This window comes from Lonchura striata, chromosome 5 (genome assembly GCF_046129695.1).
Source record: "Lonchura striata isolate bLonStr1 chromosome 5, bLonStr1.mat, whole genome shotgun sequence".
NCBI lineage: Eukaryota > Metazoa > Chordata > Aves > Passeriformes > Estrildidae > Lonchura > Lonchura striata.
The window spans coordinates 56298146-56326067 of NC_134607.1; the positions used below are offsets into that span (position 1 = coordinate 56298146).

The 27922-nt window shown below is 37.8% G+C and overlaps 1 protein-coding gene across 6 annotated transcripts in view; it reads left to right on the forward strand.

The window, feature by feature from the left end:
• The window catches only part of ANO4 (anoctamin 4), a 171855-nt gene that overhangs the window by 124921 nt on the left and 19012 nt on the right, over positions 1-27922 (forward strand). For all 6 annotated transcript variants that reach the window (XM_021552777.3, XM_021552781.3, XM_021552782.3 and 3 more), the window contains 9 exons: positions 2170-2304; positions 3052-3148; positions 3671-3731; positions 11243-11325; positions 16633-16773; positions 18821-18985; positions 22550-22586; positions 24951-25062; positions 26412-26469. In XM_021552777.3, the coding sequence (XP_021408452.2) occupies positions 2170-2304; positions 3052-3148; positions 3671-3731; positions 11243-11325; positions 16633-16773; positions 18821-18985; positions 22550-22586; positions 24951-25062; positions 26412-26469 (889 nt within the window). The remainder of the gene's footprint in view (positions 1-2169; positions 2305-3051; positions 3149-3670; positions 3732-11242; positions 11326-16632; positions 16774-18820; positions 18986-22549; positions 22587-24950; positions 25063-26411; positions 26470-27922) is intronic.

Here is a 27922-nt window from a genome sequence, read left to right on the forward strand (position 1 = left end):
TAGATAGGTTCTTGGCTTGAGCCCTGATATGTCTATATTCTAGATCCATGGCTTCCTTCTAGGCATGTTGAAAGCAAAATATTCTGTAATGAGGGTCATTAAACATAGGATAATCCAATATCAGTTTCCTAGGTTGGAAATCAGACTTTGTAGCTTAATACCTTCCAAAAATGTGTCTTATTGATAAATATTGATATTGAAATCTTGACCCAATTAAGTCATAGCTCTACCACTGGAATGGATTGAGGGAATATACAGTTCACCATTAAAGTAACTGGTATTGAAGGGCTAGTATACAGGCTATCTCACAACTGAAAAGCTGAAATTACATTTTTATTATTATTTTGATGGTACAGCACATATGAGGATAGGAGAGATGGATTATTCTATTAGGTGCTTGGGGTTTTTCTATGTCTTGCTTTTAGGTTAGTTGTAGAGAAAATTTTCTGTGGGAGAATCATTAAAGACTCAACAACTTTTTTAATGTCCATATTAATAATCTCAAAAAAATGGGTAGTAATAGATCAGCAAAGTTAACAAGAATCAACACTGGAAAATTTCAAAGAGGCCTTGAAATGAGTAGAATGATAACAGGTGAAATTTAGGTATAAGTCATTCACAGTGATGCATTCTGGAACAAAACCTCTGGAATTCTTTGTGCACATTACTGAGCCCTGGCTCAGAGAGAATTATCACCACTGACTTTGAACTAGGTACATGGAGAGAAATAGGTCATCCATTTTTAGTGAAAGTAAACTCAAATGTGAGTTTGCATTTTTGGAGGTGCAGGCACAAACTGACATCCTAGGTGTCAGGAAAATAATCAGGCCAAAGCTTTCATTTACCCTCTTAAATCAGCTCTTAAAAAGCAGTTTGCAGTGTGTTTTTTTACAATCAGACCTGCTGCCTTTGTCAGAAGTGAGCATGTTAGCATCATCTTACCCTCTCTTTAGTCTGTGAATTTGAGTCTCTGTTGAATGACAGAAGAATAAAAAACAAAATTACAGTACTTGGATTCTTATACAGAGCTGGTAAACTCAAATGAAAATAGTCACTGCAGATCAGTAACTTCCATCAGATTGTGAGCTCAGATTTCCCATACTGGAAATTGTAATAACAACTTGAAAACTGCTAATTTTGTGCAGTCCAGACCAAGTGTCCTCCAGTGCACCCAGTGCTAGAGGCAGTTCTAGGTCTTTCCATTCTCACTGAGAAAGTTTGGCCAATGATGTTTTCTGGCAGCATAGAGGAGCCAGCAGTGCTGGCTCACTGCACTTATTTTCTGGATACATCAGCAGTTGCATCATTAGGGTGAGTTTCCAGAAGCAGCTATTTTCAAATTGAATTGATATGCAAGTTTAAGTTGTCTACAAAATCTCTGAAACACAAACATATCATCTTGCATCATTCTTTAAAACCAATCCTGCAAATAATCCCCTAAAATCTACTGTGCACAAAGAATAAGACAAAACATGACCCTGCTCCTCTGCTGATGAGTTCAGCAGGTTTTTGTGTGCTTGATGTATTCTCCAGCACATAAATAAAAGTTTGGTTGTTTGGGAGGAGGAAAATTGCTAATGAATATGTATGTAGCAAGATTGAACTTTCTGGCTACTTTGCTGCTAGTTTTTGAGCAATATATCTAATAAATTAGGATCAATTCAGACAGCTTTCCTCAAACAATTGCAAGATGATGGACCTTACCTGCACTTCACTTTCCACTGCAGTAGAATAATAAAATTAGTTTTCCAGGAACTGAACTAAGGAAATAAATAATCAAATGAAAATAAAATGTATTGGAGAATGGACTCTGGTTAATTGGTTTCATAGAACTAATTTGAGCTCAAATAATTTTTGCTGTTATACAAGATTTAGGGATAAAATTTATTTCAATGTAATTATCCAGGCAGTAAAGTCAAACAGTCAAAATCAAAGCACACCATCAATTTCCCAAATACAAAGAACTAGCTTTCTAAAAGTAACTCAGTGTTTCCTTCATGAGGTCACCACTTATCTAACTGTAAACTGTGGTTATTGAGTTTTTAGATTATGTTTTAAGTTCTTTAATCTACTCTTCAGATATGATAGAAATTTTTTTCTACTACTGAGGAAGATTAAGTAGATTATTCTAATTAGCAGGTAACTTTGCTGTGTTTTGTTTTAAAACAGACGGTATTTTGGTGAGAAAATTGGGCTGTACTTTGCCTGGTTAGGCTGGTACACAGGGATGCTCTTCCCAGCTGCCTTCATTGGATTGTTTGTCTTTTTGTACGGAGTCACAACTTTGAACCACTGCCAAGTCAGGTAACATGGGAACTTTTATAAAGAAATTGCAAATTAGGGTTATTATGAATAATTTGAGAGATGTTCCTGCAAGCTGTTACTTATTTCATTTTGAACTATTGAATAAACAATCAAGAAAAGAGTGCTTAGTTGTTATAAGGTACCCAGTATGAAACTTCCCATGTTTTATGCTCCTGAATTGGGACTAAAGAAAATGCTTCTTGCCCAGTTCCAGTTGCTAATGGTGCTGGCAAGTCAGAACAAAGTAGGGAAAAAGTAGACTCCTTTATTACTCTTTAAGAGTCCAGCACAAAATTGAGGCATTTTCACTCTCTATAAGGCCTTTCCCAAAGATCCACCACAAAGAGGCATTCCTCAGATGAAGAAATCCCTGGACCTTCTGCTGAGTGCTGCATCTCTAAGTTTTTGTGCACTTAAGTCACAAGGATAACTTTGTCTGAAGTTATCCTCATCCTCCTCCTACCAAAGGTCACTCTGACTCAAGGAGAATCTGGAAATGGCAAAGAGATGCTGCTGCGTTGTCCCTGGAGAACTGCACTCTGCAGTTATGACAGTAAACTCTGTAGTCTTAGACAGTCAGCAAATATTAATTATACACATGCAGTCATGAACATGTTGGCTTCAGTTACAGACCAGTTTTGTTCAATAAGTAACTGAATATTAGCAAAGCCTATCAATCCAGACTGATTGTTGTGCAAATTGTTGTAGTAATCAAGCTAGTAATTTTTCTCTTTTCTATTTTTCCAGTAAAGAAGTCTGCCAAGCTACAGATATCATAATGTGTCCTATATGTGATAAATACTGCCCCTTCATGAGATTGTCAGACAGCTGCATTTATGCCAAGGTATGTTTTATGCTATGCAAATAGAGATACTTCCTGGTAAAAGCATGAATTTTGCCTTTTGCATATGTCTTTAGCGAGCATGGATAGATGAAATCTTGATGAGACAGATCAAGTTCAGCCAACATTAACATTGTCTTTCACCAATGTTTAATTTGGGTTGCAAAATATTTGAGTGCAATTTGCACTTGGAGATTAGGCAGTGTCAGAGGTCGTGTTACAGAGCTATGTGTTACGGTGTCCTTGACATCAGCCTTTATCTTCTCATCCATCCTCTCCATGTGGCTCCATAAAATTAATGCTTTGGGTCTGAAATGATGTTCACATCTGGTGTTGGCAGGGGACAGTCCCATGCCAGGCTGGCAAATAGTACTGTCAATTCACAGGTGGATTTCACATGTCAAGGGAAGGCTCCTCAGGATTGTCAGGCCAGATAAACTCATGACCACATTCATTTTAGTAGATGAAAATTGAAAATAAAGGCCTATTATCACAAATTGATCACCTTATTAATATATCTCTCAGGTAACCCACCTTTTTGACAATGGAGCTACTGTATTTTTTGCTGTTTTCATGGCAGTGTGGGGTAAGTTTTCATTTTGATATTAAGTAATTGCACCATCTTTTTCTTAAGGAATATGATGTAACATAGGCCTTTTTATTTCCCAGCACACTTTTTATCTGACACTAAAAAAAAGAATACAGGCTAGAGACTTTTATGTTTCTGCAAAAGGAAGATGCAATTGGTTGAATCAAATTTTTACTTGATAATAATTTTAATTAAAACAAAAATATGAATGCACTTATATAGTGTCTATGTAGTTTATATATATATAATTCTGTGGGAATTTCTAACCATTTTTAAATACATTGGTACTAAGGCCATATCTATTACTGCTCAGGGCTTCTCCTAGCTTAGAGCAGCTCAGTTTAGTGTCACTATTAAAATGGAGTAATATTTTTTCCCTACCATGCAAAAAGGCAGAAAAACTTAAATCCATGGAAGCTGGTTGCAGTTAAAGCAAACTTCCAATGAAATAAATAAAAGATGTCATTGAATGGAAAATTGATCTGAGTGTGGTCTAACTGTTGCCATGGAGGCTGAATTTTGCCCATAGAAATGTTCTATTTTTGGCTCAATTATTTTTCCTACTATGTCATGTAGGCAGAATTGAAGGCAAGAGGAACCAGTAATTTCTGGCAGCACAAAAAATTATTTCAAACAATCCCTGAACATGCCCAGGCTCTTAGCTGCTACAAATCATTGTGAGAGAAGGTTAACAACTGCAGAAAATGGCTCAACAATGTAACTCAAAACAGCATTCAAGTCCTTGCGCTGTTTGGATTTAGTCATTGTTCTCTTGTTCTTACTCACACATCTCCAACTGCTTTGGAAAGGTGTCCAAGTAATTCGTATAATCTTAATTTTAAACTGCAAATCTTTTTACTGAACCACAAGAAATATCCAAGAGGCATCATGGAGCCACCAGAGCAACACAGATTAGCTTATCCATCTCTCAGTTCCTTCCTCCAATTAAATTAGGTAATATCAAGCCTATTTAAGCCATTTCATGTAATACTGAAAATATTCAAATATTACAGATCACATTTGAAAAAAATATACAGATCATGCAGTCTTTACATTTCTGCTTGATATTTCATCTTTGTTTTAGAGCTACATAGAGCTAACAATCACCAAAAATTTCCAAGCCTTAAAGATTTATTTTGCATGCTTACTCAGCTTTTCCAAGCTCTTTCTCCATGTGTTCACTGAAGTTGAGAATTTCCAAGACAATGTACAAGCAGGGACATCTCTAGCTAGGAAAACTGATGGGTTAATATTGCTGAACATTTATGGCAATGTTCCTAACTGCTGGTGGACATTTCTTTGGAGTGCAGATTTTTGCACCAGTGCTTTTGTTTCTCCTTAACAATAATAGTGCTCAGAAAACAGCTGTACTCATAGCATGGTTTCTGTGTCTTAGCAGTCCCCAGATCCAGAGCTGTAGGAAAAGTATATCTAGGTAAGGGCAGTCCCTCACAGAGGTCACCATACCCAGTCCTGCCTTGTGGTCACTGCCTTTGAGAAGCCTGAGGAGGCTGAACATGCCTGCCTACAAAATGTTGGAAGTCCTCTCTTTAGTTGACAGGAACCACATCTCTCTCTAGTTAGCCTCTCCTTCCTCCCCCTCCTTCAGCATCGTTGTCAGATTCCCAGACCCGATTCCCTCCAGGAATCTCCACATCAGCCTGCCAGGACTGAGCAATGCACTGCCCACCCGTGCATCTACAGCACCTAAGTCCACAGTGAGATAAGAAAAAAATACAGTAGAAGCTGTCCCCTGATAATTTGGCTAGTGGAGAAGAAACTCTAGGAGAGCAGCTGGGGTGAGAGCTTTCCCCAGCACTTCTGTTGGCTTACACTTGCTTGGGAGCTGACTGCCAAGAGGGAGGGAGGGGCTGCACCAGCAGGAGCTGTGGGTGTAGGGTTTGGTTTGGGGAATGGGGCAATCCTCTGGCTCCACACAAACCATACTTCCTTAAAGAAGAGCTTGCAGGGAAAACAGTGAGATTGTGGAGATATTTGCCATGCAGAGAGGGCTAAACCAACATTTGAATAAGGGAAGTTGTCGCTATAGGACACGAGAAAGCACAACACAAGCCACTGCAATGGCAAGGTAAAAAATAAGAAGGTTTATTTTCTGACTCCAGCTTTTATACTTTTCCAAAGGTGACAGTGGACTGGAGAGTGAATGGGCCACCTCTCCAAAGACATTGGACAAACCACCAGTACATCAACTTCTTCCACCCCCACGAAGGAATGCAAAACAATATGTTGTTTATAGAAAATGTGTGGGAAAGTTTTCTAACAGAATGTAAACTCAGAAGGCTTTAGAAAATCTTAAGAATCAGGGCGACAGGAAGTCACACTTTTCAGGATTTTCTGGTACTGTATTTAGGAGCTGGATTACTGCCTGTGTTAAATGGGTTTTTAGTCTGCAGTAGGCCTACTGGCAGCTGCAGGCATTGCCTTCATGGCTGTAAATCACAGAGGAAGAGAAGAATCGATGATAGAAGTTTGATTGTGGAAATGTTTTTTCTGTCAGCATGAAATAACTGGCAAGCTCATAAAATATAGTCTGTGAAAAGTTCAGCCTTTCAGATCATCCAGTTTGACAGACTCTGACATATTAAATAATTAAGGCAGTGCTTTCATAAGAAGAGAATGAAAGCAAAATGAAAAGGCAGCTAGAACTGTGTTACCTCTTTAGCCAGAGTTTACTTTTTATTATCTAAAGTATTTTCTTCACTGTCTTTAGATCCATTAGTAAGCTCTCATCTTGAGAAAGAATCTTCAGCCATTTGCTTGGGAGTTTCAAAACCAGGTGTGGCCATATGACTTAAGGAAACTTTCACTTTTAACTGATTTACCAAAGGAAAAAAGGTAGTCTCCCTCAGTGCACTTAAGGAATTCATTATTCATTTTCATAAGTTTTTCTACATTGAAGTTTCTCTTGAAGGAAATACCTTTTTAAACAGATTGAAGCTATAAATCTTTGTGGTTTATAGGGAAAAAAGTGAATCCCTGTAATTGTTAATATTTTTTAAAATTTTTTCATTAGTGAACAGATTGCCATTGATGCTCACTGAGATATGATCATCTGAGAAGCTGGAAGATATTTTTTATGACATTTTCCAGATGTTCAAAGCTTTCAAAAATAGGGAAGCCATATCATATTTTGTGGTTTTGTGCTAGGGAGAAACACCTCCACTTTGTTCTTGATGTATACCTTGAGAAATGTTTGGCTTGACAATAAAGCATAAAGCCATATCAGGAAAAAGTTCCTCTTTTTACTGCCTAAATTAGATTCTTACCAAAGACAGAAAAATGAGAGAAAGATGTTAATTCAAAAAAATGTTGACATTTATACTGAAGGAAGGAAAAAGTAGTTCTCATTTGAAAAATCTAGGTAAATTTGATACTCAGTTGACTCCAGCATGTTTCAATAAAGCCAGATGGAATTGTAGATTTTGCTTTTACCAATTGAGGTACTGGGGAAATCTATTGCAAAGCTGCTACTGCCTAGATGTTTCCTGAAACTCTAGACCAAAATTCTGTAACTGTTCAGAAGGAAACTCCAGCAATTTATCATTTCTAAAGCCATGCTGGAGACAGGGTAGGCTGCTGGTAGTTTTTCTCTCTGTGCACATCTTTGGGGAGCTCAGGGATGCAAGAAAAATCCTTTCTGAAATTCTTTCCTGTGTAGCATGTTTCCTTTGATAAAGGAGGTAGCTTTAGAACACTTGCTGAAAGGCAAAATTGGGAAGGGAAAAAGAGGACTGGCATGAAGAATTTAACACCTTTTTCAAGCAATAAGAAATGCCAACATAAAATAATTTTTCTGTATGCATCTGTTAGTCTAATAAAAGATATTACTTTTGTACAAATCTTGCCTCTAGCATAAAACGTTGACATTAATCTGCTCTCCAAGGAGCTAGAATTTAAGGATGCTCTTCAGCAATACTCCTTGTATATAGAATATATTCTAGGTGTCAGGATGGATATATGAAATGGTGCTCTGAAATACAATAGAGAGAGGATTTCTGAGAGAAGGTCAGGGTAGAGCTATTTCCTACAAGAGGCTATTTGCATTTTGAGATAAGATCACAACTTGTTACAAAAGCATCTGAGGAAATGATGTTAAGACAGCTGCTTGTACAAGTGGATATTGAGGACCCAGCTGCAAGGTTGAGTTCTGAAGTAGGACAAACATAGTATAGGAAAAGCTAGTAAAAGATCTGAGAGCTAAGGCCAATAAGAAATGCAAAATTCCAAGCAGGAATTTTTGAGAAAATTCAGGATCTGGTTTGCACAAATGGGAAAATACAACTGTGTCCTATTGAACGTCAAAGTCAGAAAAGAATACTGAAGTTTGCATAGGGTATTTGCAGTTAAAATTACAATTAGAGAATAAACAGAGAAATTTGAAAATTCAGTGCTTTTAGAAGACCTCAGTAGCACAGTGAATCAATCAAAGATAGTTATTTATAGCACATTTTAGAATATCTAGCAAGGGAAAGCTGCATACTGACCTGAATAGAGGGAGAAAAGTGTAACACAGTGAAAGATAAAACAGTACTGTACAGAACATCATATTTGCTACTTAATGATTAGAAAATAACTTTCTAAAGAAGCTTCAGGAACTTCACATTCTTACTCTGACAGTGCTTAATGTGCTAAACATAATATGTATAAATTCTTCACTCCAGGTGTGGTAAAAACAAAAAAGAAAATAAGTATTGTTCAACAAAGATATATCTGAGACTTTCAGGGCTGGGATTCAAATACCTACTGGAGTTCTGCTACCAGCAGCTTTCTGGAATAGAAACAAAGTGGCAGAAATCAATCAGGCTTCCTCCTAGGTTTCCAAACAGTGCAGGACTACTTCTTTAGCCTGAACAAAATAATTGAATATGAGCTGATGGGAGAGAAGCAGTTCTACCAGGAAAAGAAATCAAGGAATGAAACATGTTGTGCTTCAGTAGCAGTGGAGCCTCATTAGCATTTACTGATTTTGCTGATCACAACCAATCATACTGTAACTATTACAAACATTTATAGAAGCATTAGGCTCATGACTCTCTATTAGACTAAAATCAAAGTGGTTGTTACTTGGCGTAATTCCAGCTTGGAGAAAAATAATTACCTGATACATGAAAATGCGCTCAAACCAAATATCTGCTTCCTTACACATGCTTTTGATACCTTACTTTGTCTGCTTGTAATGTTTATTTCCTAAGCACACTTTCACGGCACTGACTAGTACAATAAAACACAATTCTTACTGTCTAAAAATTAACTTTTGCCAAACTGATGTCAGTACTTAGTATCAGGTCCCATTTTTATCAATATGCTGCAGGAGGGCAAACAGCCCATTAAGGAGATGCTTTTATGACTGGATGTGAATTACATTGCCAGACTATTGTGACACTGTTACAGCTGGTACTGTGCTAGCTGATGAACAAAGAGGTTTATGTTCTTTGGTTATCAAGCTGCTACTTCTCAGTGAGCAATAAAGGGCAGCCTTCCTCTCTGCTTCACAGGGGGAGAGGAAGCCTGCCCATTGATTTGTGTTAACTTTAAGTAGTTTCAGATCCTTTACACAAAATAAATGTTTAACACTGCTGTATATTTAAGCAGGCTGAGTATTAATCTTTGGATTAGGAGCATATTTTGCTATTACTGTTTCCTTGATTTTTCTTTCCATCACAAAATGAGAGCACAGTTGTCATATCAAAGTGGGTATTTCCTCAAATCCTTTGTATTTGATTGGTCTTTCAGTGCTCCAGGAAAGCCAATACTTTTGTGTCTGATCACTCTGTCAATGCCCTGTTATGGTGACTCTCCACTGAGCTACCCACTGGCTCAGAGGATGGTTTGAGTGACTTGTTCAGGGACACACACCAACAGCAGAAGAGAGACCCCCTCCCAGGTCTTCACACTTTAATTCATGTGTACGCATTGCTGGAAACTGCCAGAGCTCTTGAAGGACTCACACCAACAGTTTAGGGGACAACACTCTTTATTAATATACACACTGTCAGTGGAAAATTGTGACAGGTTAAAGTTCAAAGATTGACAGTGACAGTACCTGACTGCAAAAATGTATTCAAAGCAATATCCAGACAAGGTGTAATCATCAATCAAACCTAGCTCAAGATGATCATTCAGCAAGCATAGAATAGAATTATTACCCAATAAACATTCCTTTGGAGGAGGAGACAAGTTCAGCCCGTTCCCTGATCCCAGAAGTTATGGTGGAGTCTTCTCTAACTTTTCCCCATTCTTAACTTACTTTTATACTATTTGTTTACATTTAGACGGCACTTGAATGGCTCTAGTGATACACACTTTTGTTATTGATAGCTGTAAAATTCTCTCCCTTCTCTCTTAAAGATATAGTCAATGAAATATAAAGTGCATGCCCAGTGAGGAGAGGTCGTACCTTGAAGGCAGGTAACTTTGGGATGGAGGTGTGTGTTAATATAGTTAGGTTTTAATGAACCCAGTTCATCCAGGGACACCGATTTCACCACAGTTGCTGGCTCAGCAGCAAGACACCTTCTCCTGTCTCCCCTGGCTGACAGGTGCTGTGCCGTTTATCAGCTGTAAAGGACCATTTAGTTCCCCTCCCGGCAAGGATTACATCAGAGCCTGACCTCTGTGTCTCCATTCTGCTCCACCCTCCATTCCATTCCCCTTAGCACGTGCTTAAATTTGCAGATTAGGTATATGGGCAGTCATGGTGGAATAGGTTTCGGGCATGCCACCCGCATTCCATCCAGGGAGCAGCAACTGCATTTTACCCTGTAATTTATGTACTGTTCTAACTTCTGTTCAGAATATGAATATAACCTCCCAGCTTTCTCTAAATTTACTCCCAGTTGTCTTCCCATAGCAATCATGTGCAGGCCTGTTACTCCATCTTGAACTCTATCAATAAGGGCTGTACTACAGAATATTTAACTATCAGACATAAACACCACACCCCATATATGAACTCACATACTGTTAAAAAAAGGGGGGGTTGAATTAAAAAGGTGCAAACCAGAAGTTCCTGTTTGCCCAGTAGTACTCTACACATTTTCAAATGCACTGGACTGTGTTTCCTCTGGGTTCTGGTTTCTGTGTAATGTAAATGGTCTTCAAAGAAAGAAAGTTAGTCCTTTATGTTCAATGGCCCCAAGAAACCCCTTAGCTTCATCAGAAATCTGCTTTATCTAGCAGTGATGACTCACAGGAACAATTTTATTCTTTGAGAGCACTCCCTTGGTTGGTTAGAAATTAAACATTCTCATTTAGCACTAAATGAAATCTCTAAAGCCTCAATCATACTTGAAGCAAGCAAACTAATCCTTAGAAAGCAATGCTTTTTGAAAGCAGTTTTGATCATGAGCATGATTTGCTGTTCAAAGGAACCCATTTATGCAAAGAAATTAAAATAATGTAACAGCTTCATTTAATAGTTCTGTGATAGTCATTAACATTTTCTTGACTTAAAAACAATTTTGCATCTTTTTCCCTACATGCTCTAGCCACTGTTTTTCTGGAGTTTTGGAAAAGAAGGAGAGCAGTAATTGCTTATGACTGGGACTTGATAGACTGGGAAGAAGAAGAGGTTTGTATAAAAACATGTACTCTTTAATCTTTAATACAAAATTATTTGGTTGAAAATGTATGGTTTTATTTTGCATTTATTTTCAGTTCATTTTTTAAATCTTTATAAACTATGAAATAAGGATTTTTCTTCTCAGATGTTTCCTCCGGAATGTAAAGAAACTTTCTCCAGGCTAAACTGTCTTCTTTTTTCACACTTTTGTAAATCTAAATTAATTTGAAAGATTTCAGGGAAGAAATGCACTATGGGAGAAATGCATTTTTATTTTGAAAGCTGGAAATTCTTGACAGCCCAGGGGACTTTGAATTTTGGCAAATGAGATTGTATCTATTCTTTTAGTTTGTCACTGAGAGTACTGATGGAAGGAAAGCCTTTTGAGGCTTGTACCAGCTTCTGAACCTTCAGGTGCTGGTTATCTGAGAGAGAGAAAGAGAGAGAGAGAGAGAGATAGAGAGAGAGAGAGAGAGAGAGATGACTTAATTCATTCAGTGTTGGTACAGGAAATCCCCTTAGGGAAAACACTATAATTCAGAAAATAGCCTTAATCTTTTCCTCTAGTGGTCACCAGAAATTAACCACATGCTCTTGGGACTGAGAATTCAGGTCTAAATAGAGCTAGAAGGTTTTATCATGCAGGAGAAAAGCAAGATTCAATGAGTTTTAAAGAAAAATTTCTCCTCCAGTGGGATTTGGACATATAGGTGTCTACAAGTCTGCTCTCCTTACTCTACAGAAGCTCTTGGAGTGATGGTAAGAGACTGCTGTAGTGGTCTCAGTGAAGCTGAACCTCTACATCCCTACTTTGGTGGAAGATTTGCTTTTTTATCAATCTTGCCAGCACAGAAACAGACTTCTGAGTTATGGGATTTTTGTCTGTATGAGGCAAAGTATCTCAATGAGGCCATGAAATGGTGGAATTGCTGGTAGGATTTTCTTTTAAATTATTAATTACTAAGAAAATAACTCAAGAATGTAACATGAAATAACTTACAGAACTGGAAATTAATTTCTTTATAACAGGAATGTTGTTATCCATGCACATGTTCAGTCAGTTCTGGGTGATACCCCAGGACTATCTTCCTAATTATAGGAAATATTCTAATACTGATTCAACTTTTCTGAGATCAGCAGACTGTTCTTTCCAATTCTGGCAAGTCACAAAGGGATTGAGACAGTCCTGCCTGAGGTTCATAGAGAGCTCAGGATTGGTCTGCAGGGATCATGTCTTCTCATGGCTAGCTGCAAAAAAAGCCACTGCTGCCAATGCTGACTGCTAAGAAAAAGCTGTACCAAATTGCAATTTCCAATTGACAATTATAGCTTTCTCTGTGTTCCTGGAATGTTTGTTTAAACAAACAAAATACAAAAGTAAGTGCAGTATGAGAACCTCTTTACATTTTTCCCAGGAAGCTTGGTCTTGCAGATGTTTATAGTTTGGGATGTTATATATCTTCATCTTTCACCATTCAACATACCTGCATTTGGGATTATGCTGAATTATAAAGCCATCCACCTGAATCTTCTATGATCAGTTAATATACAAATATTGAATTTCCTGGTAAGGTTGTCCTTAAGTGACACTTCGATTTTTTTTCTTTTCCCTTTCTTTTTTCCCCCCATTTTTTTCTTTTTTAATAAGATATATTTATATTCCCCTGGCAGATTATTTCAGTTTGGCATGCAGGATGATATTTGCATGTTGATAATTTTCAGAGGATACTTGTCCCCTGTTGATATCAGCTGGTGTTTTATTCTTACCAGAATTTTTCCAGTAAACTGTGTCAACAAAATCTCTTGTCAGGAGTAGTGGTGACTGTACCTGTTCAAGAGCTATTCAGTGCACCTCCTTACAGTTCTAGAGGGAATCTTACGAGTCTCTACAGCAGGAAGTAGAAGTTTTTTTCAGAAGCAGTGTGCCAGATTGTACCTTTCTCAAATTAGAGGTTAAAGATGCTCATAGGAACTCAACAGGCTGCTTCTCAAAGATTTGTGTGTCCAGTAATTAGAACATCAGTATCTCATTGGCATTTGAGGCATCAGTTCAGCATGCAGTGGCATCCAAAGAGGTGGAGCTGATTGCCTCCCAGAGGTATCTTTTTTGAAGATGCTACAGCCCCCAGTGCCCACAGCTACGGCACAGCTGAGCATGTCCCAGCTTCGGGGTCAGCCCAATGGCACAGCCTCCTCTGCTTGTGTAGCTAATGCTGTACTTTTCCATTGGAAGTGCACTCTCCCCTGAGAAAGACACAGTTTGGGATTGGGTGCTCCAGATGGAAGTGTGGAGACATTTTCCTGCTCTGTGGTTCAAAGCCCACCTCTTCACTTTGCCATTGTCTTCACCTGCAAACCACAGACTTTCCTTGGAGACTTACTTCTGGGGATGCTATACTTGTACTGGTGATCAAGATTCAAATTTTCAATCTACAAATTCTTTTTCTATGTCTGGGCTATAGAGGACAATATTCTTGGATTAGGAAGGATGGGACTATTTCAATAATTTACCTGTTGAAGGATTAGAAAATTCTTGGGGAAAAAAGGAGGTATTTCACAAAGAAATGTAGAGTAGCTCTTCTAGAGCACAAAGACCTGGTCTAAGGCAATTCACATTACTCCATATTTCATATTTCAGAAATCAATAGGGTTTATCTTATGAAAAAGTTGGAATTATCCATGTGTGAGAAATGGGAAGGAAGGAGAACAGTCTGTTTTATGTAGATTGGAAAAGATTAATCCTGTGGAGTTTCATTGGGAAGCTGTATGTCAGTAAGAAGCCAATGAGAATTTTGACAGGTGAAAATTTTTCTCCTAAAGTGCTACTTTCTAATAAAATCACTGCTAATTAAATTTCCTCTCTGGTTTCCATTCAGTTATCACTAGACAAAATCAGCTGATTGCCTTTATTAGTTATTTCAAAGACATCGATTAAAGAGTTCTAATTACCATTTTAAATCTCAGGCTTTTGATAATGAAGATTGTTATTTTATTAACAATATGTGTCTAGCCTTTGCTTTCTTTAATTTCCATTGTCAAATTGAAAAACAAGGTTTTCTTACAAAGGGAAATTTATTAATTCCTAGCAACAATACATCAAAAAAACACAATTTATAAGGCTTCCTATCTCTTAGTTATCACCTTCCTGTTCTAAATGAAGAGACAAGTAAATTAAACAATGAAGACGATAGAAAGGAGAATTGCACTTATTCAGATATGCAACCTTGTGAATTCCTTACCACTTTAGATTCTCACCCAAGAAAAGCATACAGCAACCCCTGCAATGTTCAGGCCTCTCAGTCTGGGGATATGAGCTGAGCTATGGCTCTTTCAACCCCACATATCTGGATTTCCTGTTCTTGCAAACCAGGTACAAGGTGGGAGACATGGAGAGCAAAGGTGTCTTGGGTGGGTGCACCACAAGAAACCAACTGCATGCAGTTCCTGGCACTCTCAGATGAAATCTGGTTTCTGTTGTTACTTGTAGCATATTTTTTCTGTTTCTTCAGTGTCTCCTTCTTTGTATCATTAACCTCAGCTAGACACAGTACTGTTTACTTGCCCAAGCATTGCTGAGTATCATTAAACAGGTACAAAGTGTCATGCCAGATTTCCAATTTTTTTTTTTGAGAATGTCTAAAAATAGCATTTGCATTACTTGCATCAGCTGGAGATTATAGGACATGTGGATATGATAAGAACTTCCCTACACTGCAGATTGTAAAAGATAATCAAACCTTGGCTCAGAGAGAGGTGCAAAGAAGTAAAGGTTTCTTGTCTATGACAAGCCAGCTGGCAGAGCCCTTGTGCAATCTACAGGATAAAATTCTCAGGAACTCTGCTTCACAGCTATCACACTCTGTCCTTTTCCATGCCCCTGGGCACACAGGAATACTACTTACATTGCTCCTTTTGCCAGATTACGGTCTGCTCAGCTTCCTTCAGCCCTGATATGGCAGGAACAGCTTGAGCAAAACAGAATAAGAACAGGGTATTACTCTGCCTCCATAGAAACATGCTTAGCCTTTCTGTATAGCTGAGGTATGGCTGGTTCCCTCAAGCACATAATTAGTTACAGAGGCATTGCAGCTAGGCATACATGCCTCTTTATTTGTTTTTATAACTTGATACCAGGTTGCTGCATGAATTTGGAAATTAACTGTGTTGAGAAAGCATCGTCAAAACTTGGAATGAGGAGAATGAGACATGACTTCTTCCCCCTTTACAGGAATTTTTTAAAAAAGAATGTAGGATTTAGGATATCTCACCTTTATTTACATTCTGAAGACTTGTGTGAGCAGTTAACATTCACCTATTTCAGTACAGTCATTTAAGGTCTGAGCATTTCCAGCTTCAGTCAGTCCATGCAGTTGAAGGGCTGGAAGGGACTGAAGTTTGTAAACTGGTTCTTGTCTGCTCCCTTGTAGCCAGCTGCACTGCAGAGCAGCTTTCCAGTATACAGCAGAGTACTACAAACAGTGCTCTAATATCTGCTAGCATTTGTGAAAGTCCATCCTCCCAGCCCAGTGCTTTATCTCACCTCTGACAGTGTCCTGGATGCCAGACTGGAATGAGGTGTGCAGGACACGTGGCTCTTGGTGATGTTAGGGCAGAGGGGCAGCACTACTGCAGTTGTCACCTGCACCAGGGTGATCCTGTCTTCTGGCAATGCTGTAAACAGATGTAACCAAATCTCTCCCCAAGTAATCCCCAGGTTTCATTTCACAAGAGGGTTTTTAATGGCAAAGCAGGCTTTGACACTTCTGCTGCTGGAAGTTGTTCCTCCTAATAATAATAATAATACTGTCCGAGTTAAGAAATAATTGAGCAGCATCAGATGGCATGGATCCTTCTTCAAATACTAAGAAGCTTTTGCTGGTAATGGAAGCCTAACCAAATGCCTAACAATCAGCAATTAGGCTTGGAAAAAGAAGGTTTGGTTTTGGGTTTGTTTTTTTTTTCTTAGTTGTAAATTTCCAGTATCAATAGGATAATTTCAGACTGAAAAATTCTGTGGTATCAATCTTAGAATGATTTTTAATGCAGCCACATAGTTTTGAAAGAGCATTATTTAGAGGAATAGCTAACTGAGGATTTTACTAAATACTTTTAGTACTTACTTTTATGAGTATAGTGATTTATTCTAGTTCTCATGAAAGAGACCTGATTTCCCAGCTCAGCCTTTATAGTAGCTGTGCCAGCTGCTGAATTCAAAGATGTAATTCCCTAGAACAGTAATCTGATAAAAGATCTGAAGTTTCCTACAGAGTTTTTTCTAGCTGTGCTGTATGTGAACATTATCTGTCTGCTCTTTAGGAGGAAATACGTCCGCAGTTTGAAGCCAAATACTCCAAGAAAGAACGAATGAACCCCATATCTGGGAAGCCAGAGCCTTATCAAGCATTTGCAGATAAATGCAGCAGACTCATCGTTTCTGCATCTGGAATATTTTTTATGGTTTGAGAACTTTTATTTATTTACCAGTTGAAAAAGAACAAAATATCATTATCTCTGCTAGTAGAGTAGGTAAATATTGGATATGACTGCTTGGAAGTGGAATAAACTCTATGCATGTTGAAATCTACAGAGCAAATCACTTGAGTTTCTGTCAAGTCCTACACTGGTTCACTCTTGACTGAGTCTCACAGATAGCTAATCCCTTCTTCAAGGCTACACCTGGGACACCGTACGTAGTGACATATGCCAGAATAGTGACACTATCACATTCAGGCACCAACTTCAGCTGGCTGAATTAGCTCACTGGTTGCCTTCCCTGTGCAGACAGTGCAGAGTGACAGGGAAAGTTGCCATAGGAGAAGCAGTTGTTCAAACTTCCCAGAGAACCTAAATAAGATGCATAGAGTGCTTAATGATGTTAATACAACCTAGTTTCTCAGTGTATTGAGGAGATGAGTAAAGAGACTTAATATTCCTAGTGCAGTCAAAATGGAGAAACCAATGTTCCTCGATTAAAATGATGTATTTATCCCTTTAGTTATGCAAAACTAAAAGGAGCAGCAAAATCTCCTAACAGAGAGCTGCATGAACTTCTGCAGAAACGCCCCCATCCTCTAATTTCAGTGAAGCAGATGTGGGCTGTTATTCACATGACAACAGGTGTGGTAGTGCTGGTCTTGAAAACACAGTGCTGGTCTGGAACCAACAGACTGCCATGGAATTCACTGGGGCTTTTCCAGGAGACAAGAAAATGGTAGATGTGTACAGCCTCAGGAGCTGTGGAGAGCCAGGTAGGTGAGCAAACCCAGCAACAGGGCAGAGGACAGCAAGAAATTGATGGCTCCAAAATTGTCCAAAACAATCTAGGTCAAGAAAGGCAAAAGCATTATTGAGATGAACTGTGCTCTGGTGCTCCAGGTGGATGGACACCCTGACTCAGCCCTTGAGGATGCATATTCAGGACTGCAGTCTCTGCTCAGATACTATAACTACAACAATTTATACTACAACTCTGATATTTTATGTATTTTCCCCATGTTTCTTTCCTTGAAGGATGGCAGTATTTTACCTTGTACAAACTCAGTCATTAATCTTCTTAGACTAGTGATAGATCTTACTCAAATTGCCAGAGAGTGTAGCCTTGCTCTCAAATGCATGCACCACAAATTATTGTCCCTATAACAGCCCTTAAAACTGGACAAAAATTATTTTCACTGAAGTTATTTTTATTGTTGGCCTAGCATGGGCTTCCAGCAAGGCAGAAAATGACACTTTTTTTGACCATTTAGATAAGATTTTTTTTTAGTTACATCTATAACAGGAGATAAACACTTATCAAACTTCAAGTTAGAGCAGTTCTCAAAATTTCTCAGCGTAGACTCTCACAGTATAGTAAATAATACAGCTCAACTGTTGCAAAAGGTACATTAAGTGACTAAGCAGCCTGGCTCAGCTGTGGCTTTCTCATTCTGTCATATTTCCTGAAAGTTTCATCAGAGAAATCACAAGGACAATCAAACTGGTTACCTTCTCTAGGTAGAAACTTTCCAGAACCGAAGGAAGAAACGGCTAGCTAGGCTGGCTTGGCAGGGCTGTTTTTGAGGCAGTGCTTACAAATGGAGACATTTGTGTGAAGTGTGAAGTCCATCAGTTCACAGAATCCATCCCAAGTATGATACCATCAAGCTGCAACAGCAGCTTGAGACTAGCCTTTGCTTAGCTTTCATGTGAAGATAAGGAAAATTTCTAATTCCCAGAGCTGGCAATACTGTTTCTCACACTAATGCTAAAGAAAAGGAACATTTTCAAGAAAAATTTTAAAGCTAAATATTATTTTAATATTATTTCAACTATATTTTTCATTATGAGAAATAAAAAGAACATAACAAGAAAAAATATCATGTTGAAACCTTCCTCTGGAATCAAAAGGAATGTACTTTTAAAGTCTTTAATTTCATTTCATTTTGAGAGTTTCAGGGAGAAAGTAACTACTCCTATTCCACTGGAAGTTTTCAGGTTCCTCTCTCTGATTTTTTTCTTCCTTTAGATCTGTGTGGTGATCGCTGCTGTTTTTGGCATTGTTATTTACCGTGTTGTGACTGTCAGCACTTTTGCTGCCTTTAAATGGGCTTTAATCAGGAATAACTCTCAGGTTGCAACTACAGGGACTGCAGTGTGCATCAACTTTTGCATCATCATGCTACTGAATGTGGTGAGTAAAATTAACATATCCAAAGGTATACCTAAGCCACCAGAGCAGTAGATATCTCAGTCAGCAGACAACCAAATGCTTTCACTTCCTTTTTCAGCAGGAGTGGAGTGTCTTGCTAAGCCAGACATGGAATTATTGTTTATGGACATAATTTACTATTTATATAAAGCACATTCCAAACCCAAAATATTATGTAAAGTATGTTTGAATATTCTGAAAATATTTTAGGGAGACAGGATCATACCCCTGCTTCATCCCCTGCCACTTCTTTCCCTTTTATATGTATACAGTTTTCTGTCCACTTCATTAATATTCTTCTTTTTAATTGTGTTTTGATGGCTTTCTTAAAAATATAGTGACAAAGTTAAGTTCTTATTTACACTATTTTCAGTAATTCAGATTTCAGCTGTTATGGTAATTTTCCAATGAGGATATGTATATAGAGACACAATGTCAATAAGCAGAGCTCTCTTGAGCTGAAAGCTTCACGAGGCTTGAGCAGATGAGATTTGTTCCAGAGCTGCCCATAGCCTTTGCCAGCGTGCACCAGAGACATGGCCTGGCTGCACTGCAGTGGGGCTGGCTGATGGCAGCTCATTTTGGGATGGTTTGGAACCAGACCTGGGACAAAGACAGAAATGGAATTTCTATGTGGCAACAGTAGAGTAAGTGAGTATAGCATAGATTAGACAGGAAATTAGTTCCCTCCTTCCACTGAGATGCTGATACCCTGTTACATTGCTCTGATAGCAATGTGTCTGCTCTTTGCTGCTCTTGGTACAACATGTGTGGACTTTCACTATGAGGTTTGGTGAATTGACATTATAAGAATGCCTTTTAGGGGAAGAGGTTTCAGCCTACAAACCAGATGGGTACTGGAGCCAGGGTGGAGTATCTCTGCCTACTCAATAGCAAGCATCTTCTGCAAACAGTTTGTTAAGCTTCACTCCAGGAGATATGCTGATTTACTTCCTAGGGAAAAGATGAGATGTTATTTCAAGTCTCCTAATTTCCAAGGCTGGCTTGAAGATTTATTTCTTTCCTATGCAATATCCAACATTCCCATGATCTAAAAATTATTTTTGATGGGTCCTTTTTATATGGCAGGAAATTCCAAGAGTCTTTGCTGCAGGACTTTGCTTCTCCTTTTGGCATAGGCAAGACTGGATTACTGAATAAGACAGTCTATCTAGAACTGTTGTTTTTCCTGTGTTTTTCCTTAGGTGGGACTATAGGCTGAGAAAGGGCAGAAAGGAGAAAACTGGTTTTCTGTCTGAGATTGTACTGAGGGCTCTCTTCCTTTATGTTATTTTTATTTTATTGGGTTTTGTCTCCACCTTTGGGGAATTTTCTTTACTCCACCTAGAGCACACAATAAGCATAAAAGAAAAAAAAATGAATACTATACATGTATCTATGCCAGTGCAACATCCATCTTCAAGTTCTCAGTATAAGTCATTGTATATGCAGTGAAGCAGCAACAAAGAAATGCTGCACAAACAAAATTTCTTCATTCCCAAAGAGTTTTACAGCTCTGAGATTTTTCTTTTAAATAATGGAAGATTGCTTGAAAGTGCCTTTTGAGAAACTTTGCTTTATTTCCTAAAATAATCAAATAAGTGGAGCACTGCGAAGGTGGATTTCTCTAGCCTCGTACTCATCACCATTTGATAAACACCACAACCTTAGATCTGGATATAGCTCATGGAAGAAAAAGATCCACAAAATTTGAAACTGCAAGCGTTTTTCAAAAGGTCAAAATGCTTTCCATTATAGATTAATGTAGTTTACTGAAGGGTAATCGTGGGATTTCTTTTGAGAGAAGAAAAATCCCCAGAAGCAATTCAGGTAGTAGAATCCTGTATAAACTGTCTCTCAAGAAAAGTGTCAGAAGAGCAAGAAAAGATACAGTAATAAACGCATAACAGAGCAAGATGTGCATAGCAGTAGAGAATTCATTGCTAGAAGCCTTGAAAACCAGTAGTGATTCTGATGGAAGTTGACAGCCTCTCAAAGCATCAGGGGAAAGGTCTAGACCACAAGTAAATTCCAGACCAGATGTTCTGAGCACTAGGTACCTCTTCTGACACATCCATCACAATGGAACAAAATGACCCTCAAGCACAATGTCTCCCAGATAATCTTTCAGCCTGACCTGAAAACAATCACTAGCTTTACCTAGGCTATGTAAAACTGTTAATTGCAATAATATTGCCTATGGAAAACACGAAGAGAGAACAGAATGTGATCCCAAACAGGGTCCCTTGAGGGTAGTAGTGATAAAGGACAGTAGCAGATAATTAGATCCAAATGTTGTTAACAAAATCTCTAACACAGTCTTACTGTTCCAAATGGAATAGCAACAAATTAAAGTTTTAATAAACCCTTCTGTAGAGCAGTGAACATTTGTAAAAAAACCACACTCCTTGCTGGGATCAGGATATAAATGATTCAGACATTTAGCACATTTACAGTTGCCCTTAAGAGATGCTTTTAAACCCAGAAGAAACTACCTTTTTCATTACTTGAAACAAAACCATTTACTCCAAAGGCAGTGGAAAGCTATTCTAAGCATGAAGTGGCCATTAACATGGATGAGAGATTTCAGGATGACTTCAGCTCTTAAGCAGGCAGTTTGATCTGTAAACAATACATAACTCAATTTAAGCAAGAGATTCTAAGGATAACTGCAAATAAAAAGAAACATTGCTGATATGCACTGTAGGAGTAAGTAAATACTTGAGCCTGAAATATGAGAAGATTGTATTCCTGCAGGTGTCAGTGAGAATTAAGGGCATTTAGCTATTTGTAGGAACAGGCTCCAGACTAATTTAAAGCAAATTAAAATAATTGTATTCATTTACTCTAATTCTGATAGTGTTGGTGATGTAGTTAATAGGTTCAAAACTCCTTTGCAAATACTGATTCTGAAAACCCTCCAAGTTAGTTTTGTAATCTTAACAAAGTTTGGAGTCTCCTGGAGAGTTTGAGAGCACAGTACCTGAAAGTGAGGAAGATTCCATTTAGGATAAAAAAATTACATGGCTCAGACTAAGAAATGTGTCTGGTGGTGGAGATTACTAAAGATTGGCTCTGAAGTAACCCTGTTCCCCTTGTGTCTTTCCTCTCAGAACCAAAGTGCCAAACAAAACCAAAAATCCCCAAATAACCAACATATCAAACATACCATAGCATGCTCTTCTAGGGTGATTATTTTCTTGTGAGGTGAATGTTCCATAAGTAACTAAAACAAAAATCTCAGTTGTGTTGTTGTTTCGCTTTTCTTTTTGGAAAAATTCTCTCACCCTTTTTCACTCTGTATATAAAATAGAGACAGTTGACAGCATTTTTTCTCCATATATTATGGATGAGTATGAGATATAAAAACTTTACTTTTTCTTGTTTGTTTATATCATTGCTGTATTATTATGTAGTTTTATTGTCATTATCAGAACATCACAGAAATCATCTGCATGTCAGATTTAATATCTTCTCTCCCTAGAAAGCAGTTCTACATTTTTGAGCCAGCCAGGTAAATAAGAGGCTGTTTCTTCTCTGTTACAGCTGTATGAAAAAGTTGCTCTTTTCCTGACAAATTTAGGTAAGTAACGTTAAATATAAAATTGAATAACATTGTACTGATTTATTGGTCCATATGCCATGATAAAATTCAAAATGACTGCATAAATATGAAAAATTGTAACTAATTTGCAATCTGTAGGAATTAATGTTTTTCTTAAGTTTCTAATATGAAAGTATATAAACTAAAGTACTGTGCCATTCAATGAGTGGTGACAACAATCATCCACCTTTGTTCTTGTTTCAACTCCTTACCATCTAAGAATGTAAACAAATTGTTTACTATAAGTACATGCAAAATTTTTACCTAAGAGGAAAAGGCATGAGTTTTCAGACAGACATAGCACTCACAACCTCCAGGGTTTGTAAACATGGAAAAGGGGAGTCACTTCTGGAAAACAAATTCATAGCTTGAAAATAAGGTGCTGACTGGCTATCAAACATTTGGTTCTGCCTATACCTAAACTGCAAGATGTTCTAAACGTCAGTGATCCTTTCAGCTCACTTGCAAAGGCAGTCTTTATGCTAGAGCAAGGAAACCTGTTTTCTAAGGAGAGCATCCACTGTCAATGGGGTAGCAACAAGCTGTCATTCATATATCCATGGCTCAGACAGGATCTGTGGAGATCCTGATCTATCTGGAAGATTGCAGTAGCTGGTGGCAATTGGCAAGGGCTCTTTAGTGTCAAGAAGCCTGAAATGAGACTCTGGCTGAAGGCCTATTAAGCAAACTATATTAATGCACATATACAATTTTGAGGTTTGAGGAGACTATTTTGAGCTCCTGGAAACCTGTGTACATTGATGATGCTCAGTAAATTATTTTATACCAGATGGACAGATTTTGATGCTCTGATGCTCAAAGGAAACAACTGATTTTAGCTACTCACAGGGCTTTTCTACATCCCAGAAGTCATTGGTAATGTGTTCAAAACATATCTGTGTACAATAGAATTTTATTCTTTTATTCCTTAGTAAACTGAGAGTCTTCATTTGTATGCAGTAGTTTTAAAATATTTTTGCTATACTATATCCATGGAGAAGATATCTCCTTACTACAGTTGAGAAATATGACAACCTTCAAGTTTGAGAAATTGTACAAGCTATGTCCTGACAGCCTGGGGACAGACAGTAAGATATATTCTAGAGACCTTGAAGCTTGATTACTTTCTGTTAGGTTGTCATCAAGGTAGGTCTGCGTTTTGCAGAAAGCACTTGTATGAAAATTCAGCAGGTCAAGTTTTTTTAGATGCTGTTTAGATGTATTTGTGATTTTTACTCTGGTGGCCTAAGGAACTGATTTGATCTGAATTATCTTTATCAGTGTAATGAGCTCAAAGACGAACTGTCAGCAAAAGTACATTGAGGACATTGACAATGTCATTCAGCTTTTACATGACCTTTTTCAGAGCTCACATCTGTGCTTTTCCAGAGCATCACCATTGTCTCTGATGGGCATGTGAGCAAAGCTTCAGCTGCAGCAGCCTTGTTATGGTCAAACTTGTCCTTCCTGCAGACTGGCATCTAATGAAAGAACAGCTCTATGCAAAGAGAATCAAGTTTATTGCTTTTTCTGTACTTCTAGTACTTTACTGGAGGCTGCTTTGGAAGTAGAATATGATTACTATCATTATGATACTCAGAATCACCATTAGTAACTCCTTTTCTCTGATTACTCCTGTTCACAGCAATGGTCAGCTAACAACAAGCTCCTGCCAGCTGGAAAGTAGTTCCAGAATATGGAACTGGTGTGTTGGCATGGACATTGTTTTGTTAACTTCTGTCTTGATATTTCTTGAGATGGAGAATAGGGGAAAAATACCTAAAGGCAAGAATATGTCTTCCCCTTTCCTGTTTGCCTTAGCCCATCCACTGAAAAATATTTTTTCTTGGATTTTTGTGATGAGCTCCCTGGGACAAGGAAGGAGAGTCATGCAGTGACATTCCGCTGATATATGTGAGCAAATCCATGAAACAGGAGGATTTTCTTCAGTTCAGTGGGGCATCTCTAACAAAAAGGCATTTAAATAGCTTTGGTGGAGTGGCAAAGTCATTGTGGTAGGATACAAAAAAGGAAACAAGAGAAGAAACTGAGCCTGTAACGACCACTTAAATACAAATGGGATGTTTAATATATGCATTACCTCGACCACTTTCTTACAGTCTCATACATATATATGCAGACACCAGAATAGATTTCTAAGTCTCAACAAGCTCACTCGCTGAGTGCTCCTTCTGGATACAATTTCCTCTGCCAGGTTATATTTTGAAAACAGCAGGCTAATTTAAAAATATATTGCCAGCTCTTACAGGTGTGTGCAACCTTTGTGCCAAGGGAAATTGATATTTGAATAAGCCTCTGAAACTCTGATCATTTTTTTCACAGAGCAGCCTCGTACGGAATCGGAGTGGGAGAACAGCTTCACTCTGAAAATGTTTCTTTTTCAGTTTGTCAATCTGAACAGCTCTACCTTTTATATAGCATTCTTCCTTGGAAGGTAGGATTGATGTCTGCATACTTATATATGCAAAATGAAGTAGAGAGAAGAAATAAAATTGTTTGTAATGAAACAAAATGGACCATATTATCACACATATCAAAATGCAAATTCCATACTAGCAAAGCAGACCAGATTGCAGTTTTATACTCCTTTCAAAAGCCCAGAAACAGATGCAGTTTTCATTTCCTATCACCACATGGTCTCAATATTAACTTAACAATTTTGCTATTGGAAACAGATGCATCTCACAATACTATACATGCAGGTCATTTCACTTCCTTTTTATGTGTGTTATTTGTACAGATGGAAAGGAAAGGAAAGGAAAGGAAAGGAAAGGAAAGGAAAGGAAAGGAAAGGAAAGGAAAGGAAAGGAAAGGAAAGGAAAGGAAAGGAAAGGAAAGGAAAGGAAAGGAAAGGAAAGGAAAGGAAAGGAAAGGAAAGGAAAGGAAAGGAAAGGAAAGGAAAGGAAAGGAAAGGAAAGGAAAGGAAAGGAAAGGAAAGGAAAGGAAAGGAAAGGAAAGGAAAGGAAAGGAAAGGAAAGGAAAGGAAAGGAAAGGAAAGGAAAGGAAAGGAAAGGAAAGGAAAGGAAAGGAAAGGAAAGGGAAAGGGAAAGGGAAAGGGAAAGGGAAAGGGAAAGATACTTCAGTTGGAAGTTAACTGTTCTGATTACATTACCTGAACTGTGTAGGAGTGAGTTATGAGCTATCATTTGGGGGCTTTTCCCACATATATATTTATTTTATCTATTATATTTTTATTTTATATTTTATATTGATGTATTTTGTGTATTTATGTATCTATCTAAATATATATTATTTGTATATCTCTTTCTGTCAATCTCCTAAAAAAAGACCTTTTTAGTAGCGAAGGTTTGAATAGAAGAAACCATTAGTATGGATTATTTACATATAGGAAAAACTTTGGGGAAAAACGCAGGAGAATAGTTATAAAATTATGTTTTTTATTGAAAACTAAAATTTTCACTGATTTCACAGGAAAGGAGACATCACAGAGCATTATATATTGTAAGGAAATGGACTGGCAGTTGAAAGCCATTTTCCAAACTGACATGAGAATTTTCAGTCAGATTTTCCCTCTGCTCTGCCTATGTTGAATATCCAACAGCAGAATATTGGTATTGAAATAAAACTGAAGTAAAACTATCTGTAGTTCTTCATGAGGATTATTCCAAAAATACCCATAAAACTTTTTACAGCATAGTATCTTATATACTTATAACAGTCACATTACGATAACACCAGATTAAAACAAGACTGTGAGCTTTCTTGTACTACTGTGAAGAGACTTCTAACACAACATAGTTGATATATATTCCTGTGTTAAAGATTTACAGGACACCCTGGTGCCTACTTAAGGCTGATAAACCGGTGGAGGCTGGAAGAGGTGAGTGCTCGATAACTGTACGCTGATTTATCTGCTGCCCACAGTTGCCATGAATGCAAGCAGAGGCAGACATGGAAATCTGCCTAGGCATTTTTGAGTGTGTTCTTGGGTTTTATTGGTAGTGTCAATGGTGTGTCTAACTCCACACCATTGACACTACCATCTGCTACAAAAGCATCTATAAACATTGATATATATATATATATATATATGTATTCCCTTTTCAATGCTAGCAGTTCTAGTGTTTGCATCACATTCAAACAGTGGTATCAGCTTTTCTTGCCTTGCAGACCAAAGAGCTAAAATAATAAAGTAATAAATTAAAAATCCAGACACATAAAATGTATGTGAAATTTTACCAAAACAACTAAATAAACTTCCCAAACAAGCTACTGGTGTGATGTCTCATGTCTATAAAATCAAATTAATATGAAAAGAAATGAGAGTTTGGCTTTGCAAGTTACTCAAGGACCAATTCAATTTTATTTATTTTTTAAATAAATACATTCAGAATTCAAAGCCCATTTCACAGTTATAGGAGATGAACAGCAGCAGTTTCTGGACCTGTCATTTACTTTCCAGTGCTGCTATATGCACACTGAAATCCCGTGGTTTCTTTCCTGCTTCACAGATGAATAATTGAAACAACTTTGCAGATAAATGACAAATGGTAAGTGGAAAATGCCTGCCAGCTTGAATTTTCAAACACATCTGGATACATAAATATTTTGGATAATAAAGGCCATACAAATATTAGCAAAACAAACAAAAGTATCTGAATTTTAATAAAACCATCTTAATTTTGTAGAGAAGTCTGTTTCTTCAAGGAGAGAGTACTTGATAAATGAGCAGACAGATTTTTGCTTAACATCCCTCCAAAATCTGGCTGGGGCTGAACTGACCTAACAACTTGCTGCTGTCAAAGGAAAGGAGTTCTGGTCTTCCTCTGAGTCCTGCCCCTGAGGCTTGCTCCTTCCTCCTCCTCTGCATTAGCTCTCACTTGTCCAGCCCTGTGAGGAGCCTTGTATCAGCAGTAAGCTTCCTTTTTCTGGCTGAATTAGTCTCCTGCTGATTCAGTTGGCTGATTCATTTCACAGAGGGATCAGAGAATACAGAAAGAAATTCATATTTCTGCAGGAAACAAGATAGAAGGAAAAGAGAGCCAGGTTTGTGAGGAAAGTGCAACAATAAGGTGTTACAGGTTGGGTCAGTTGCTGGTGGAAGCTATTCTTAGTAGTCCTGTTTAGCTTTTCTCAGAGAAAAAAGTGTCTAATAATAAAAAAAAAGAGTCTAATAATAAAGAAGTCTTAACTTTATTGACCTCTGCTAGGTCTTATTAGAACTAACCTGCTTTAGAATACCATGTCCAGATATCCCTCCAATACCCCTCTCTTCACCTGTTGAATTTTGCCAAGTCTAAGACATTTAGTAACACTAGTCCAGTGTCCATGGA